Source organism: Bombina bombina, chromosome 4 (genome assembly GCF_027579735.1).
Source record: "Bombina bombina isolate aBomBom1 chromosome 4, aBomBom1.pri, whole genome shotgun sequence".
Lineage (NCBI taxonomy): Eukaryota > Metazoa > Chordata > Amphibia > Anura > Bombinatoridae > Bombina > Bombina bombina.
Genome location: NC_069502.1, coordinates 138,292,736 through 138,307,047, shown reverse-complemented (window position 1 = coordinate 138,307,047; position 14,312 = coordinate 138,292,736). Strand labels below are relative to the sequence as shown.

Below are 14,312 nucleotides of genomic sequence, written 5' to 3'. Positions count from 1 at the left end.
GCGTTTTTTTCAAACTGCATGTTCCCATTTCGTTTTAAACTGGAGTGGAGACTAAACTAAAAAAAAATGTTTACTACTGTTCTGCCAATACAAATTGCTGTTATTTGTATTATTGTAGGAGAGATCACTGTACCTCGTTCAGACAAACCCCTGAAGTACTGGGCAGTTAATAAACAGATTTCCAGCTCTGGCTAAAATGGCCCAAAAATATCTTTCTGCCCCATGCAGTATGGTGGAAAGTGAAAGACTGTTCAACTTAGAGTCGAACCTCCATACAAATGTCAGATTGAGGTTATATAACAGCCCTACAACCCAATTGTATCACCCCTTTAAATTTAATATTTTATTGTAATATTTTTTATTTATAAACATGTTCAGTGAACTTTGTGACAAATAAAACTTTTATTATTTCATAATGTCTTTTGATTACAGTCCTCTATAATTATAAAGAAGGAATCTAAAATAATCTGTATTGTGCTTGGTAAACTGTCACATGACATTTAAAAAAACGTATCGGTAATTGGTATCGGCGAGTATTTGAAAACAAGTATCGGTACTTGTACTCGGTCATACAAAAATGGTATCGGTGCAACCCTACCAAATACCAAACAAATTATTACTATTATGCGGTTAGACTGCAAGCTCCAGAGGTATAATACGGAATAACTCAGGGATAATCTGTATAATCTAAGTATATAAACGCTACCCATATCAGCAATGTTAGCGGTACTGTTTGAATGAAGTCACTTTGCCGATGTAATTATTATGTATGAATGAAATACACAAAACATTTAGGTTAACTTAAAGTTGTTGATGTAAATATTGATTACATTACCTTATCTATCGTATATGAACACATATTCTGAATACTTATTTTAGCTAATTCACTGGTCATATGAATCCATAAGTAATGCAAAACGCTAAAAGGAAGCAGTAACACTTCATTTATCTTATGCGAATATACATTCAGAATACTCTTTTCAGCCAATTCATTGGTGAGTAGAATCTATCAGCAATGCAAAGCGCTATAAGGCAGCAGTGAAATATAAAGAGTGTCACAGGCAGTGCCTTTCGGTAATCAGCCACGAACAGTCTGTCATAAACATTACTTCAAGGAGTGACTCCATTACAATGTAACTTAAAATAAGCTTTATTTAAGGACTTTGCCACGGTAACTACTATGTTACACGTAAGGTATAATACTTTGTTTCAAATAAATGATTAATCTAAAATTGAGCGGATTGTCAGCAATATATTTAATCTTGATTAAGTGGAACAATCAGTACATTATATATTCTCCAGCATAGTAAGCGGCCCTAGATTTCATAAGATCTAACCAAATGTGACAAAATATTTTAAGTGACTGTTACAAGCACATTTCACAAAGCAACACTAACCTTAGAATTATTTGAGATCTTATATAAGATTATTTGTTTCTAAGGTGCTGGACAGTCTAGCAAATACTCTGGCAATATATCAGGCAAAGTTTTTAGTAGTCTTAGATAGCAAATGCTATAGTGGCAGACTCTAGTTCGTTACCAAATAGTGCAGCAACACATTTATAGCACTACTTACTCCAAAGTAAACACTGCATCTAATCCATCATATTCACAGTGATAGTGGATCTGGATATTTGTAATCAAACATTTGATATAATAAATAAGACTGGAAGCCGACAAGACACTGTCATATACAATCCTAGACCAGTTCTAATATAATTGCAAGTTCACTTATTAGACACCAAGAAAAACAACTTTAATTTGAACTTTAATTCATAAGACAAGCAATTACAGAATTACTGTTACAGTGGTATAAGTTCCATAAATACCACTTAATTTCAACAGTATTAGATCACTATCGACTCTCACAGATACTTTTGACCTGAGAATTATTCAGAGTTGATTTACACTAAAAGTACGTTACAACCACTTTTCACATTTAGTGATTATTGGATTTGAACCAATCCGACCAAATCCTGTGTTTTTAAATACTGTATGTATGTGGATTGTGTTTGTGTTTTTGCTTTTAAATTACCAAATAAAGGTTATATTTTAAAAATCCTTGCGCACTTCCTCTCCTAGGATACTCAGATTTTGTCCAACTTTTGCCACTACCGATTAGGGAAGAGTGCTATTTAGGTGTACAATTCCATCAATCTTTGGATTGATTTTTTTTGTCTCATTAAACCAGTACACAGCACCTCAGCCATTCTGTAATATAGTGAACCTGGACTATAGACACAAACTTGTGCATATCTTATCTATAAATCCAGAGAGTAACAGGCTACCCTAATCCCTAAATCTTAGCAGTGCCATTAGTTCTTTTCTTTTCTCTCCTAAGAACCAGTAGGAGGTTGGACGTATGAACTTGCTGTGTTGCTGGAGTATATATACAATTCCTAGACACTGGGGAAAAATACTTCATACATTTAAATAAAATTATAAAAATAAGAACTTCTCATTGAGTAACGGTGGATATTTAATTTCTAACCAAAGTAGAAAAGTTTGCATAAAGAATCTCATGCTCGCCTATATAAGCCCTCTATTCCTTCCAGCTTTAGTTAATAAATACACTAAGAATTTTAGAGATATCATTTACCCCAAAACTGACCCAGAAAGATCAGGCAATACATATAAGACATATAATGCTATCCCTATTAATATGTTAGGGGATCACATATTTGTTATATTGTTAAAAATGTAAATAATGTAGTCCTTTTAATATGTTCCCAAATATCAATTTTAGCTGCTAGAATGTATTAAATTGTTGAAAATCATTTCTTTACAGTCATTTTGTTATTTGATGCATCTGCTTTTGCCTGTTAAAATGCGCACCTATATGGAATTTCAATACTGTAGTGCCAGTTATAGAAAAGCTATGTAAACAAAAGCAAGAACCAGGGTGCTCCTACAGCAGCTTTGAGAACAATGAAATATCCGCTTGTGTGAGTATGCTGTTTAAGTAGCATTGTAGTAATAGGTTACCTATATGCTGCTGCTGTTGTTGTGCTGCTAGTGCGTATTGTTGTTGCTGCTGCTGCTGCTGTTGTGCTGCTGTCAGCTGTTGAACAGTCAAAGCATTGGATCTCTGGAACAGCTATAAAGAAAGCAAAAAGGTTTAGGTTTATGTAAAAGAAAAAAAAATGCACATTAAAAAGGACAATTACATACAGTAGAATTTCACAATTAATATCTGCATAATAAAAATAATGAAATAACACTGAATTTCAAATAAGCAACCCCCCCCCCCCCCGTTTGCTGGCCCTCTGTATCATATGACAGCCATCAGCCAATCACAGACTAGTATATGTATACACTATGAACATGCTCAGGAGAAGCTGATGCTCTGACAATGTTCTACTCTGAGGATTGTCTTTCCAGCAGGACAATGTTCCATGCCACACAACAAGGTCAAATCAAGGTGTGGGTGGAGAACCACCAGATCCAAGACCCTGTCATGGCCAGCCCAATCTCCAGAAATGAACCTCTGAAAACCTCTGGAATGTGATCAAGAGGAAGATGGATGGTCACAAGCCATCAAACAAAGCGGAGTTGCTTGGATGTTTGTGCCAGGAGTGGCATAGAGTCCCCCAAAAGCAATGTAAAAATGACTGGAGGACAGCATGTCAAGATGCATGAAAGCAGTGATTAAGAATAAGGGTTAGTCTACCAAATCTTGATTTCTGAACTATTGCCAAGTTAAAACATTAGTATTGTGTTTAAAAAAGAAAAATTAACTTGTTTTCTTTGCATTATTAGAGGTCTGAAAACGCATCTTTTTTTGTTATTTTGACAATTTATCATTTTCTGTAAATAAATTACTAGTTTTATTCGGAATTTAGAAGAAATGTTGGACATTTTTGTTTTGTTCTATAATCTACCATTTTAATCTAACTATTAATAATAAGAGATACTGATTTAGTAGTCTCAATTTTTTCCAGAGTTGTATGTGTGCGTGTTTATATGTATTTGTGCGTGTTTTATATAAACAACTATCTTATGTCATTTAGGAAATATTTACGTCATTATACAACTTATAAATACCACCTAAGGGTAGTGATAATATTTTTGTATATAGTCCCCTCAGAAAGGTAATATTTTTTATTGTTGTTAAGATTGTGACTTACAAGTAGGGAAAATAGTATTTTTTTATAATTTTATTTTTAAAACCTAATGTCCAGAAACTGTTTAAAGGACTTTCCTAGCAAAAGCCGAAATTGGTAAAGGTATGTAAAGAAGACTAAGTAGCTGCCGTACATTAAGAAGCTTCATTCTTAAAAGCCCAGCAAGTATCAACTGACAAGCACCCATTCTACTGGACTTGCCATCTGCAGAAAAAGACTGCCTCCAGTAGATAGCCAATACAGTGATGCAAGCATGACAGCAAAAGATTTGAAAGTGTGAACACCTGTGGAAGGCCTTTGACTAACTCCCACTGGGTGTAATTGCGCCACTACACAATACTTCAGAAAATTCCACTGTGTCCAAATAGTATCCCTCTGAGGGGAAAATGGGCCTCAAAACGGTCCGAGAACTCCTCTCACTGAAAAACTTCTGGAGTACCTCAATTCTTCAACTTATTCCTGCGGAAGCAAAGATGAGACTAGTGTACCAGTGAAGTGGGATAGTTTTTAAAGGGACAGTCAAGTCTAAAATAAACTCATGATTCAAATAGGGCATATCATTTTAAACAACTTTCCAATTTACTTTGTTCTCTTGGTATTTTTAGTTGAAAGCTAAATCTAGGTAGGCTCATATGCTAATTACTTAGACCTTGAAAGCCACCTCTTAGCTCAGAGCATTTTGACAGTTTTTCACCACTAGAGGGTGTTCGTTCATGTGTGTCATAGATAAAATTGAGCTTATGCACGTGAAGTTAACTAGGAGCCAGCACTGATTGGATAAAATGCATGTCTGTCAAAAGAACTGAAATAAGGGGGCAGTTTGCAGAGGCTTGGATACAAGGTAATTACAGAGATAAAATGTCTATTATAACTGCATTGGTTATGCAAATCTGGTGAATGGATAATAAAGCGATTATCTTTTTAAACATCAAAAATACTGGTGTTGACTGTCCCTTTAAGTGCTCTTGGAGTTTTAGGCATCTTTCTTTGCCACCTCCTAGTGTCCCAGAGTGGAATTCTCAGGAATAATGGCTTGTGGACTCTCACCAACTTTATGAAAGAAAATATATGCCACGTGCAGCAGTCATGTTACTTTCCTCCTCAGTTTAAAGGGACAGTCAAGTCCCAAAAAAAAACCTCATGATATAAATAGGGCATGTAATTTTAAACAACTTTCCAATTTACTTTTATCACCAATTTTGCTTTGTTCTCTTGGTATTCTTAGTTGAAAGCTAAACCTAGGAGGTTCATATGGTGATTTCTTAGACCTTGAAGGTCCCCTCTAATCTGAAAGCATTGACAGTTTTTCACCACTAGAGGGCATAAATTCATGTGTTTCATATAGATAACATTGAGCTCACGCAAGTGAAGGAGTGAGCACCGATTGGCTAAAATGCAAGTCTGTCAAAAAACTGAAATAAGGGGCAGTCTGCAGAGGCTTAGATACAAGGTAATCACAGAGTTAAAAAGTGTATTATAACTGTGTTGGTTAGGCAAAACTGGGGAATGGGTAATAAAGGGGTTATCCATCTTTTTAAAGGGACACTGAACTTAATTTTTTTCTTTCGGGATTCAGATAGAGCATACAAATTTAAGCAGCTTTCTAATTTACTACTATTATCAATTTTTCTTCGTTCTCTTGCTATCTTTATTTGAAAAAGAAGTCATCCAAGCTTTTTTGGTTCTGGACAGCACTTTATTAGTGGCTGAATTTATCCACCAATCAGCAAGGACAACCCAGATTGTTCACCAAAAATGGGTCGGCATCTAAACTTACATTCTTGCATTTTAAATAAAAATACCAAGAGAATAAAGAAAATTTGATAATAGGAGTAAATTAGAAAGTTGCTTAAAATGTCATGCTCTATCTGAATCATGAAAGATGATGAAAGTGTCCCTTTAAACAACAAATCTTGTGTTGACTGTCCCTCCTTTAAGGAAGTTTACTATAAAATCTTACAAGATTTCATTGATATCTCATGAGATCAAAAAAAAATGAATGAAGCGGATTGGCTGATTCACCCCCCAAAACCCAACATGCAGTTGACAGTAGCTGAAGGATAACTGTTCACAGAAAGCTTAAGAAATTTTGAGGTAAAATTTATTTTTTTTTTTTAAATAGAGATGCAAATGTGATTTTCTTTTCTGATTTTTACAGTTATGTTGCATCACTTTCAAGTGCTTTGGAATATGGGTATTATGGGCTCGATTTACCAAAGCCTTACAGCTGCAAGTTCTCACACAAACATGCTCAACGTAATTTAACAAGTATACACGCCCCTGTACGCCTCAGCTTTGATAAATCTAGCCCTATGTCCTTTGGCAAAAATTAAAAGATCACTACCTCCCTCCCCCCCCCTTTTTCTTCCTTTCCAATTTGCTGGGTTCCCACAATGTAAAAAAAACTAAATTTATCAAGTTAGTCAGCAAAAAAGCCGATAGTTAATAGTAAGCTACACAGCATGCAAGCAGTTTAAAAAACAAAGCATTGCCTAACGTGAACGCGTTTCACACCTGTTTTTTCAGGGGAACTTGAGTTGCTTCAGAATGGATTTATATTGAGAGTTAGCTTTGAGAAGTCTGCAGTGTACTTTATCAGTTCTGAGAATAATATTAAAGTATATTGCAGTTATACTATGCATAAGTAAATATTTTACATTAAGGTCTCAAGTTGTTTACTGACCATTTAAGCTTCTTTTTACTAAACTAAGTAGGAAGTACAATCCTAATACTGCAGTATTAGCTTGCCTGAAAAATATTAACTAAAGCTATTTAAATGTAAATAAATATTTCCCGTGTTTATGTTTGCATCTGTTCAATATATTTTTTTTATTTAAGAGAAAGTCTAAAATGTTTTTAGAGCACCGAATTTGATCTAAGTCCACTAATGAAATGTTTATCTTAATAAGCACACAGCACCAGATTATTAACAAGCTCTTTAACCTCTTCTTTAAAAGCCAGACACACTGCTTCATAAGCCTAATAAAGTGTGTCCCAACTCTCCATTGTGATCAATTACAGGCACTGTTTAAAGCTGAGAATTGAGACTGTGTAGTATTGTTCTTTATACAGACAAGCTCAAGCAGAATGTGAGGTCCTTAACTGTGCATGAAACATATTGGGCATCCTTCTATATGCACTTGCCGTGAATTTTTGCACCTGTTCAGAGAGCCACAGATGACATGTATGTTCCTTTAATTAATGTACACAATTTAGTGCCATCAACAAACGTGGTTATTAGGTCATTAATACAAAATAAACAATATAAAACATAATTTATGTAAGAACTTACCTGATAAATTCATTTCCTTTCATATTAGCAAGAGTCCATGAGCTAGTGACATATGGGATATACATTCCTACCAGGAGGGGCAAAGTTTCCCAAACCTCAAAATGCCTATAAATACACCCCTCACCACACCCACAAATCAGTTTAACGAATAGCCAAGAAGTGGGGTGATAAGAAAAAGTGCGAAAGCATAAAAAATAAGGAATTGGAATAATTGTGCTTTATACAAAAAAAATCATAACCACCACAAAAAAGGGCGGGCCTCATGGACTCTTGCTAATATGAAAGAAATGAATTTATCATGTAAGTTCTTACATAAATTATGTTTTCTTTCATGTAATTAGCAAGAGTCCATGAGCTAGTGACGTATGGGATAATGACTACCCAAGATGTGGATCTTCCACGCAAGAGTCACTAGAGAGGGAGGGATAAAATAAAGACAGCCAATTCGCTGAAAAATAATCCACACCCAAAATAAAGTTTAATATTAAAAATATAAGCAGAAGATTCAAACTGAAACAGCTGCCTGAAGTACTTTTCTACCAAAAACAGCTTCAGAAGAAGAAAACACATCAAAATGGTAGAATTTAGTAAAAGTATGCAAAGAAGACCAAGTTGCTTGCTTTGCAAATCTGATCAACCGAAGCTTCATTCCTAAACGCCCAGGAAGTAGAAACTGACCTAGTAGAATGAGCTGTAATCCTCTGAGGCAGAGTTTTACCCGACTCAACATAGGCATGATGAATTAAAGATTTCAACCAAGATGCCAAAGAAATGGCAGAAGCTTTCTGGCCTTTTCTAGAACCGGAAAAGATGACAAATAGACTAGAAGTCTTCGGAAAGTCTCAGTAGCTTCAACATAATATTTCAAAGCTCTAACAACATCCAAAGAATGCAATGATTTCTCCTTAGAATTCTTAGGATTAGGGCATAATGAATTAACTACAATTTCTCTACTAATGTTGTTGGAATTCACAACCTTAGGTAAAAATGTAAAAGAAGTTCGCAACACCGCCTTATCCTGATGAAAAATCAGAAAAGGAGACTCACAAGAAAGAGCAGATAATTCAGAAACTCTTCTGGCAGAAGAGATGGCCAAAAGGAACAAAACTTTCCAAGAAAGTAATTTAATGTCCAATGAATGCATAGGTTCAAACGGAGGAGCTTGAAGAGCCCCAGAACCAAATTCAAACTCCAAGGAGGAGAAATTGACTTAATGACAGGTTTTATACGAACCAAGGCTTGTACAAAACAATGAATATCAGGAAGATTAGCAATCTTTCTGTGAAAAAGAACAGAAAGAGCAGAGATTTGACCTTTCAAGGAACTTGCGGACAAACCTTTATCTAAACCATCCTGAAGAAACTGTAAAATTCTCGGAATTCTAAAAGAATGCCAGGAAAAATGATGAGAAAGACACCAAGAAATATAAGTCTTCCAGACTCTATAATATATCTCTCTAGATACAGATTTACGAGCCTGTAACATAGTATTAATCACAGAGTCAGAGAAACCTCTTTGACCAAGAATCAAGCGTTCAATCTCGATACCTTTAAATTTAAGGATTTGAGATCCTGATGGAAAAAAAAGGACCTTGCGACAGAAGGTCTGGCTTTAACGGAAGGAGTCCACGGTTGGCAAGAGGCCATCCGGACAAGATCCGCATACCAAAACCTGTGAGGCCATGCTGGAGCTACCAGCAGAACAAACGAGCATTCCTTCAGAATCTTGGAGATTACTCTTGGAAGAAGAACTAGAGGCGGAAAGGATATAGGCAGGATGATACTTCCAAGGAAGTGATAATGCATCCATTGCCTCCGCCTGTGGATCCCGGGATCTGGACAGATACCTGGGGAAGTTTCTTGTTTAGATGAGAAGCCATCAGATCTATTTCTGGAAGTTCCCACATTTGAACAATCTGAAGAAATACCTCTGGGTGAAGAGACCATTCGCCCGGATGCAACGTTTGGCGGACTGAGATAATCCGCTTCCCATTGTCTATACCTGGAATATGAACCGCAGAGATTAGACAGGAGCTGGATTCCGCCCAAACCAGAATTCGAGATACTTCTTTCATAGCCAGAGGACTGTGAGTCCTCTCCTTGATGATTGATGTATGCCACAGTTGTGACATTGTCTGTCCTGAAAACAAATGAACGATTCTCTCTTCAGAAGAGGCCTAGACTGAAGAGCTCTGAAAATTGCACGAGTTCCAAAATATTGATCGGTATCTCACCTCCTGAGATTCCCAAACCCCTTGTGCTGTCAGAGACCCCACAACAGCTCCCCAACCTGTAAGACTTGCATCTGTTGGAAATTACAGTCCAGGTCGGAAGAACAAAAGAAGCCCCCTGAACTAAACGATGGTGATCTGTCCACCACGTCAGAGAGTGTCGTACAATCGGTTTTAAAGATATTAATTGAGATATCTTTGTGTAATCCCTGCACCATTGGTTTCAGCATACAGAGCTGAAGAGGGTCGCATGTGAAAACGAGCAAAGGGGATCGCGTCCGATGCAGCAGTCATAAGACCTAGAATTTCCATGCATAAGGCTACCGAAGGGAATGATTGTGACTGAAGGTTTTCGACAAGCTGAAATCAATTTTAGACGTCTCTTGTCTGTCAAAGACAGAGTCATGGACACTGAATCTATCTGGAAACCCAAAAAGGTTACCCTGTCTGAGGAATCAATTAACTTTTTAGTGAATTGATCCTCCAACCATGATCTGAAGAAACAACAAAAGTCGATTCGTATGAAATTCTGCTAAATGTGAAGACTGAGCAAGTACCAAGATATCGTCCAAATAAGGAAATACCACAATACCCTGTTCTCTGATTACAGATAGAAGGCACCGAGAACCTTTGTAAAATTCTTGAGCTGTTGCTAGGCCAAACGGCAGAGCCACAAACTGGTAATGCTTGTCTAGGAAAGAGAATCTCAGAAACTGATAGTGAGCTGGATGAATCGGAATATTCCAGATATGCATCCTGTAAATCTATTGTAGACATATAATGCCCTTGCTGAACAAAAGGCAGGATAGTCCTTACAGTTACCATTTTGAATGTTGGTATCCTTACATAACGATTCAATATTTTTAGATCCAGAACTGGTCTGAAGGAATTCTCCTTCTTTGGTACAATGAAGAGATTCGAATAAAACCCCAGCCCCTGTTCCAGAACTGGAACTGGCATAATTACTCCAGCCAACTCTAGATCTGAAACACATTTCAGAAATGCTTGAGCTTTCACTGGGTTTACTGGGACACGGGAAAGAAAAAATCTCTTGCAGGAGGTCTTATCTTGAAACCAATTCTGTACCCTTCTGAAACAATGTTCTGAATCCAAAGATTGTGAACAGAATTGATCCAAATTTCTTTGAAAAAACGTAATCTGCCCCCTACCAGCTGAGCTGGAATGAGGGCCGCACCTTCATGTGGACTTAGAAGCTGGCTTTGCCTTTCTAGAAGGCTTGGATTTATTCCAGACTGGAGATGGTTTCCAAACTGAAACTGCTCCTGAGGATGAAGGATCAGGCTTTTGTTCTTTGTTGAAACGAAAGGAACGAAAACGATTATTAGCCCTGTTTTTAACCCCTTAGATTTTTTATCCTGTGGTAAAAAAGTTCCTTTCCCACCAGTAACAGTTGAGATAATAGAATCCAACTGAGAACCAAATAATTTATTACCCTGGAAAGAAGGGAAAGTAGAGTCGATTTAGAAGACATATCAGCATTCCAAGTTTTAAGCCATAAAGCTCTTCTAGCTAAAATAGCTAGAGACATAAACCTGACATCAACTCTGATAATATCAAAAATGGCATCACAGATAAATTATTAGCATGTTGAAGAAGAATAATAATATTATGAGATCATGGATCCGTTACTTGTTGCGCTAAAGTTTCCAACCAAAAAGTTGAAGCTGCAGCAACATCCGCCAAAGATATAGCAGGTCTAAGAAGATTACCTGAACACAAATAAGCTTTTCTTAGAAAGGATTCCAATTTTCCTATCTAAAGGATCCTTAAAGGAAGTACCATCAGCCGTAGGAATAGTAGTACGTTTAGCAAGGGTAGAGATAGCCCCATCAACTTTAGGGATTTGTCCCAAAACTCTAATCTGTCAGAACGGCACAGGATATAATTGCTTAAAACGTTTAGAAGGAGTAAATGAATTACCCAAATTATTCCATTCCCTCGAAATTACTTCAGAAAATAGCACAGGAACAGGAAAAACTTCTGGAATAACTACAGGAGATTTAAAGACCTTGTCTAAACGTTTAGATTTATTATCAAAGAGGACAGAATCCTCAATTTCTAATGCAATTAGGACTTCTTTAAGTAAAGAACGAATAATTCCATTTTAAATAAATAATGAATAGTTATCAGCATCAACCTCTGAAACAGAATCCTCTGAACCAGAAGAATCATTAGAATCAGAAGATGATGTTCATCTTAAAAATTCATCTGGATAAAGAGAAGTTTTAAAAGACTTTTTTATGTTTACTAGAAGGAGGAATAACAGACATAGCCTTCTTAATAGATTCAGAAACAAAATCTCTTATGTTATCAGGAACACTCTGAACATTAGATGTTGATGGAACTGCATCAGGTAATGGTATTTACTAAAGGAAATATTTTCTGCATTAACAAGTTTGTCATGACATTTAATACAAACAACAGCTGGAGGAACAGCTACCAAAAGTTGTACAGCAGATACACTTAGCTTTGGTAGTTCCAGCACCAGGCAGCGATTTTCCTGAAGTATCTTCTGACTCAGATGCAACATGAGACATCTTGCAATAGTAAGAGAAAAAACAACATATAAAGCAAAATTGATCAAATTCCTTAAATGACAGTTTCAGGAATGGGAAAAAATGCCAAAGAACAAGCTTCTAGCAACCAGAAGCAATGAAAAAATGAGACTTAAATAATGTGGAGACAAAAGAGACCGCCGATATTTTTTTAGCGCCAAATAAGACGCCCACAGTATTTGGCGCGTAAATGCTTTTGGCGCCAAAAATGACGCCACATCCGGAACGCCGACATTTTTGGCGCAAAAGAACGTCAAAAAATGACGCATCTTATACACACACACATAAACATATATACACACACACAAATTATATATACATATACAAAAGTATATATACATATACACCTACACATATATACACACACTTGTAGATATGAAATTTCAAAGAATGTTGGAGGAAAAAAAAAGTAATGAAATTCTACTACACAATTAAAGGGAATTATAGTAAACTGTTCCTTGAAATAGAATCAAAATGCTAAAAACTGTTTTATTTGTTGAGTGGTAAGAAAATTACAGAAGACCCATTAATTGTTTCACAAAGGACGATTCTAACCTGTTGTTGAGTATTGTAGTCAAACAGACCAACGCCAGCTCCTGTTGATTCCATTTGCAGCTGGTTGCCAGGATAATCAAATTGTAATGAGTCAAGGCCAACATGTTCCATGTTATCCAAATTTTGGTTTTCAGAGTTTGGAAATTCATCTGTCAGGGGCTTGTTGCTCATAGAGTTAGGAAGTTGACCTAAGCCTTCTGTATTGGGACAACCTTTCTATTATTTCTGTGGAGAGGCTTGACGGCTTCCAGGAGTTCTACTGTAATTTAAAAACAAAAATCAAGAAATATTTTCAAATGCAAAACTAAGAACAACAGCATTTAAATTATTGGACTGGATACAGAATGAATAAGGCTAACCATTTTTTTTTAGACCACAAATAAAAATTTTACTTTGTGAATAAAATAAATTTATTGATATAGTTATTTCCATTCAGGCACCAAAATTTAAGCTCCACGGGCAACAGAGATCTTCGAGTAGTGATTTTCAACAGGGTTAAAGGAATTTGAATAGGCTATGAACAAAATTCCAAAAGATTCAAGGCGATTTATTTAAATGGTGTAATGATTCCCATTCAGAAAAAATATAAATCATTTTTCCCCCACACTTACTTAAAATCCTTGCAATCTGCGTCAATACCATTGGGCAGTCCGCGGGGGCAATTTAACTTTGACACATCTTCAGGGTCTGCCGCTATAAGTCGCGTTTGCCTTCTTCCTCGTATGGCGATGCCTTGCTCTTCTGCTCAGCTTTCTCTTGTCCATCTAACTCCAGATCCCTGGCACTCTAAGCATGAAGGTAGGAAAAAAAAAAAAAAATTAGATTTGCACCTGAGATCATAAATGATTTCGTTAAAGGGAGCCGATATTTGGCAAGGTCCTGATACAGCCACTAATTGGCTATGGATAAGGATCCTTTTATAGAAGAGTGCACAAGGAAAACAAGGCATTTTTTTTTCACACATATAAACCTAATAAGAAATACAGAAGTTAAAGCAGTCAAAACAGGTTGATCTATTTTTACCTTGAGATGAAGCATCCGAGCTACATTATTTATTAATATGGCTAGACTGCCTAGCTCCAAAGGCCAATATAAAAAAGCTGATTAATTAAAATAAGATATGACTCTGCATTATTAATATTTTATGAGGCTTGCTTAATTTGCTCTGCAAATACCTACAATCAAAACAAGATCAGTCTTAACATGGGCTTGAATGGGCACCATATGATTTTTTTTTTTTATTACGATAATACTGGAAATGCGAATGGTCTTGGGAAAATCTTAAAAACGCCAGGGAGTTCTGGCAGCTAAATATAGAATGGTACATAAGTATTAATTAACTCAAACACTACTCTTATAATATTGTAAAAAATAACCATGTGACATATGGTAAGTACTTCCTCCAAAAAATATTCATGTTTATTATGTATGTATGCACATATATACACTACATGGCCAAAAGTATGTAGACACCTGATCAGCACACCTTTACGAGCTTGTTGGACAGCCCATTGCAAAACCATGGCCATTAATATG

The 14,312-nt window shown here is 36.2% G+C and overlaps 1 protein-coding gene across 1 annotated transcript in view; it reads right to left on the bottom strand.

Moving 5' to 3' along the window:
* The window catches only part of PUM2 (pumilio RNA binding family member 2), a 129,063-nt gene that overhangs the window by 97,533 nt on the left and 17,218 nt on the right, over positions 1 to 14,312 (bottom strand). The window contains 4 exon segments of the mRNA XM_053711200.1: positions 2,985 to 3,096; positions 12,777 to 13,035; positions 13,388 to 13,472; positions 13,475 to 13,562. Coding sequence (XP_053567175.1) covers positions 2,985 to 3,096; positions 12,777 to 13,035; positions 13,388 to 13,472; positions 13,475 to 13,562 — 544 coding nt within the window.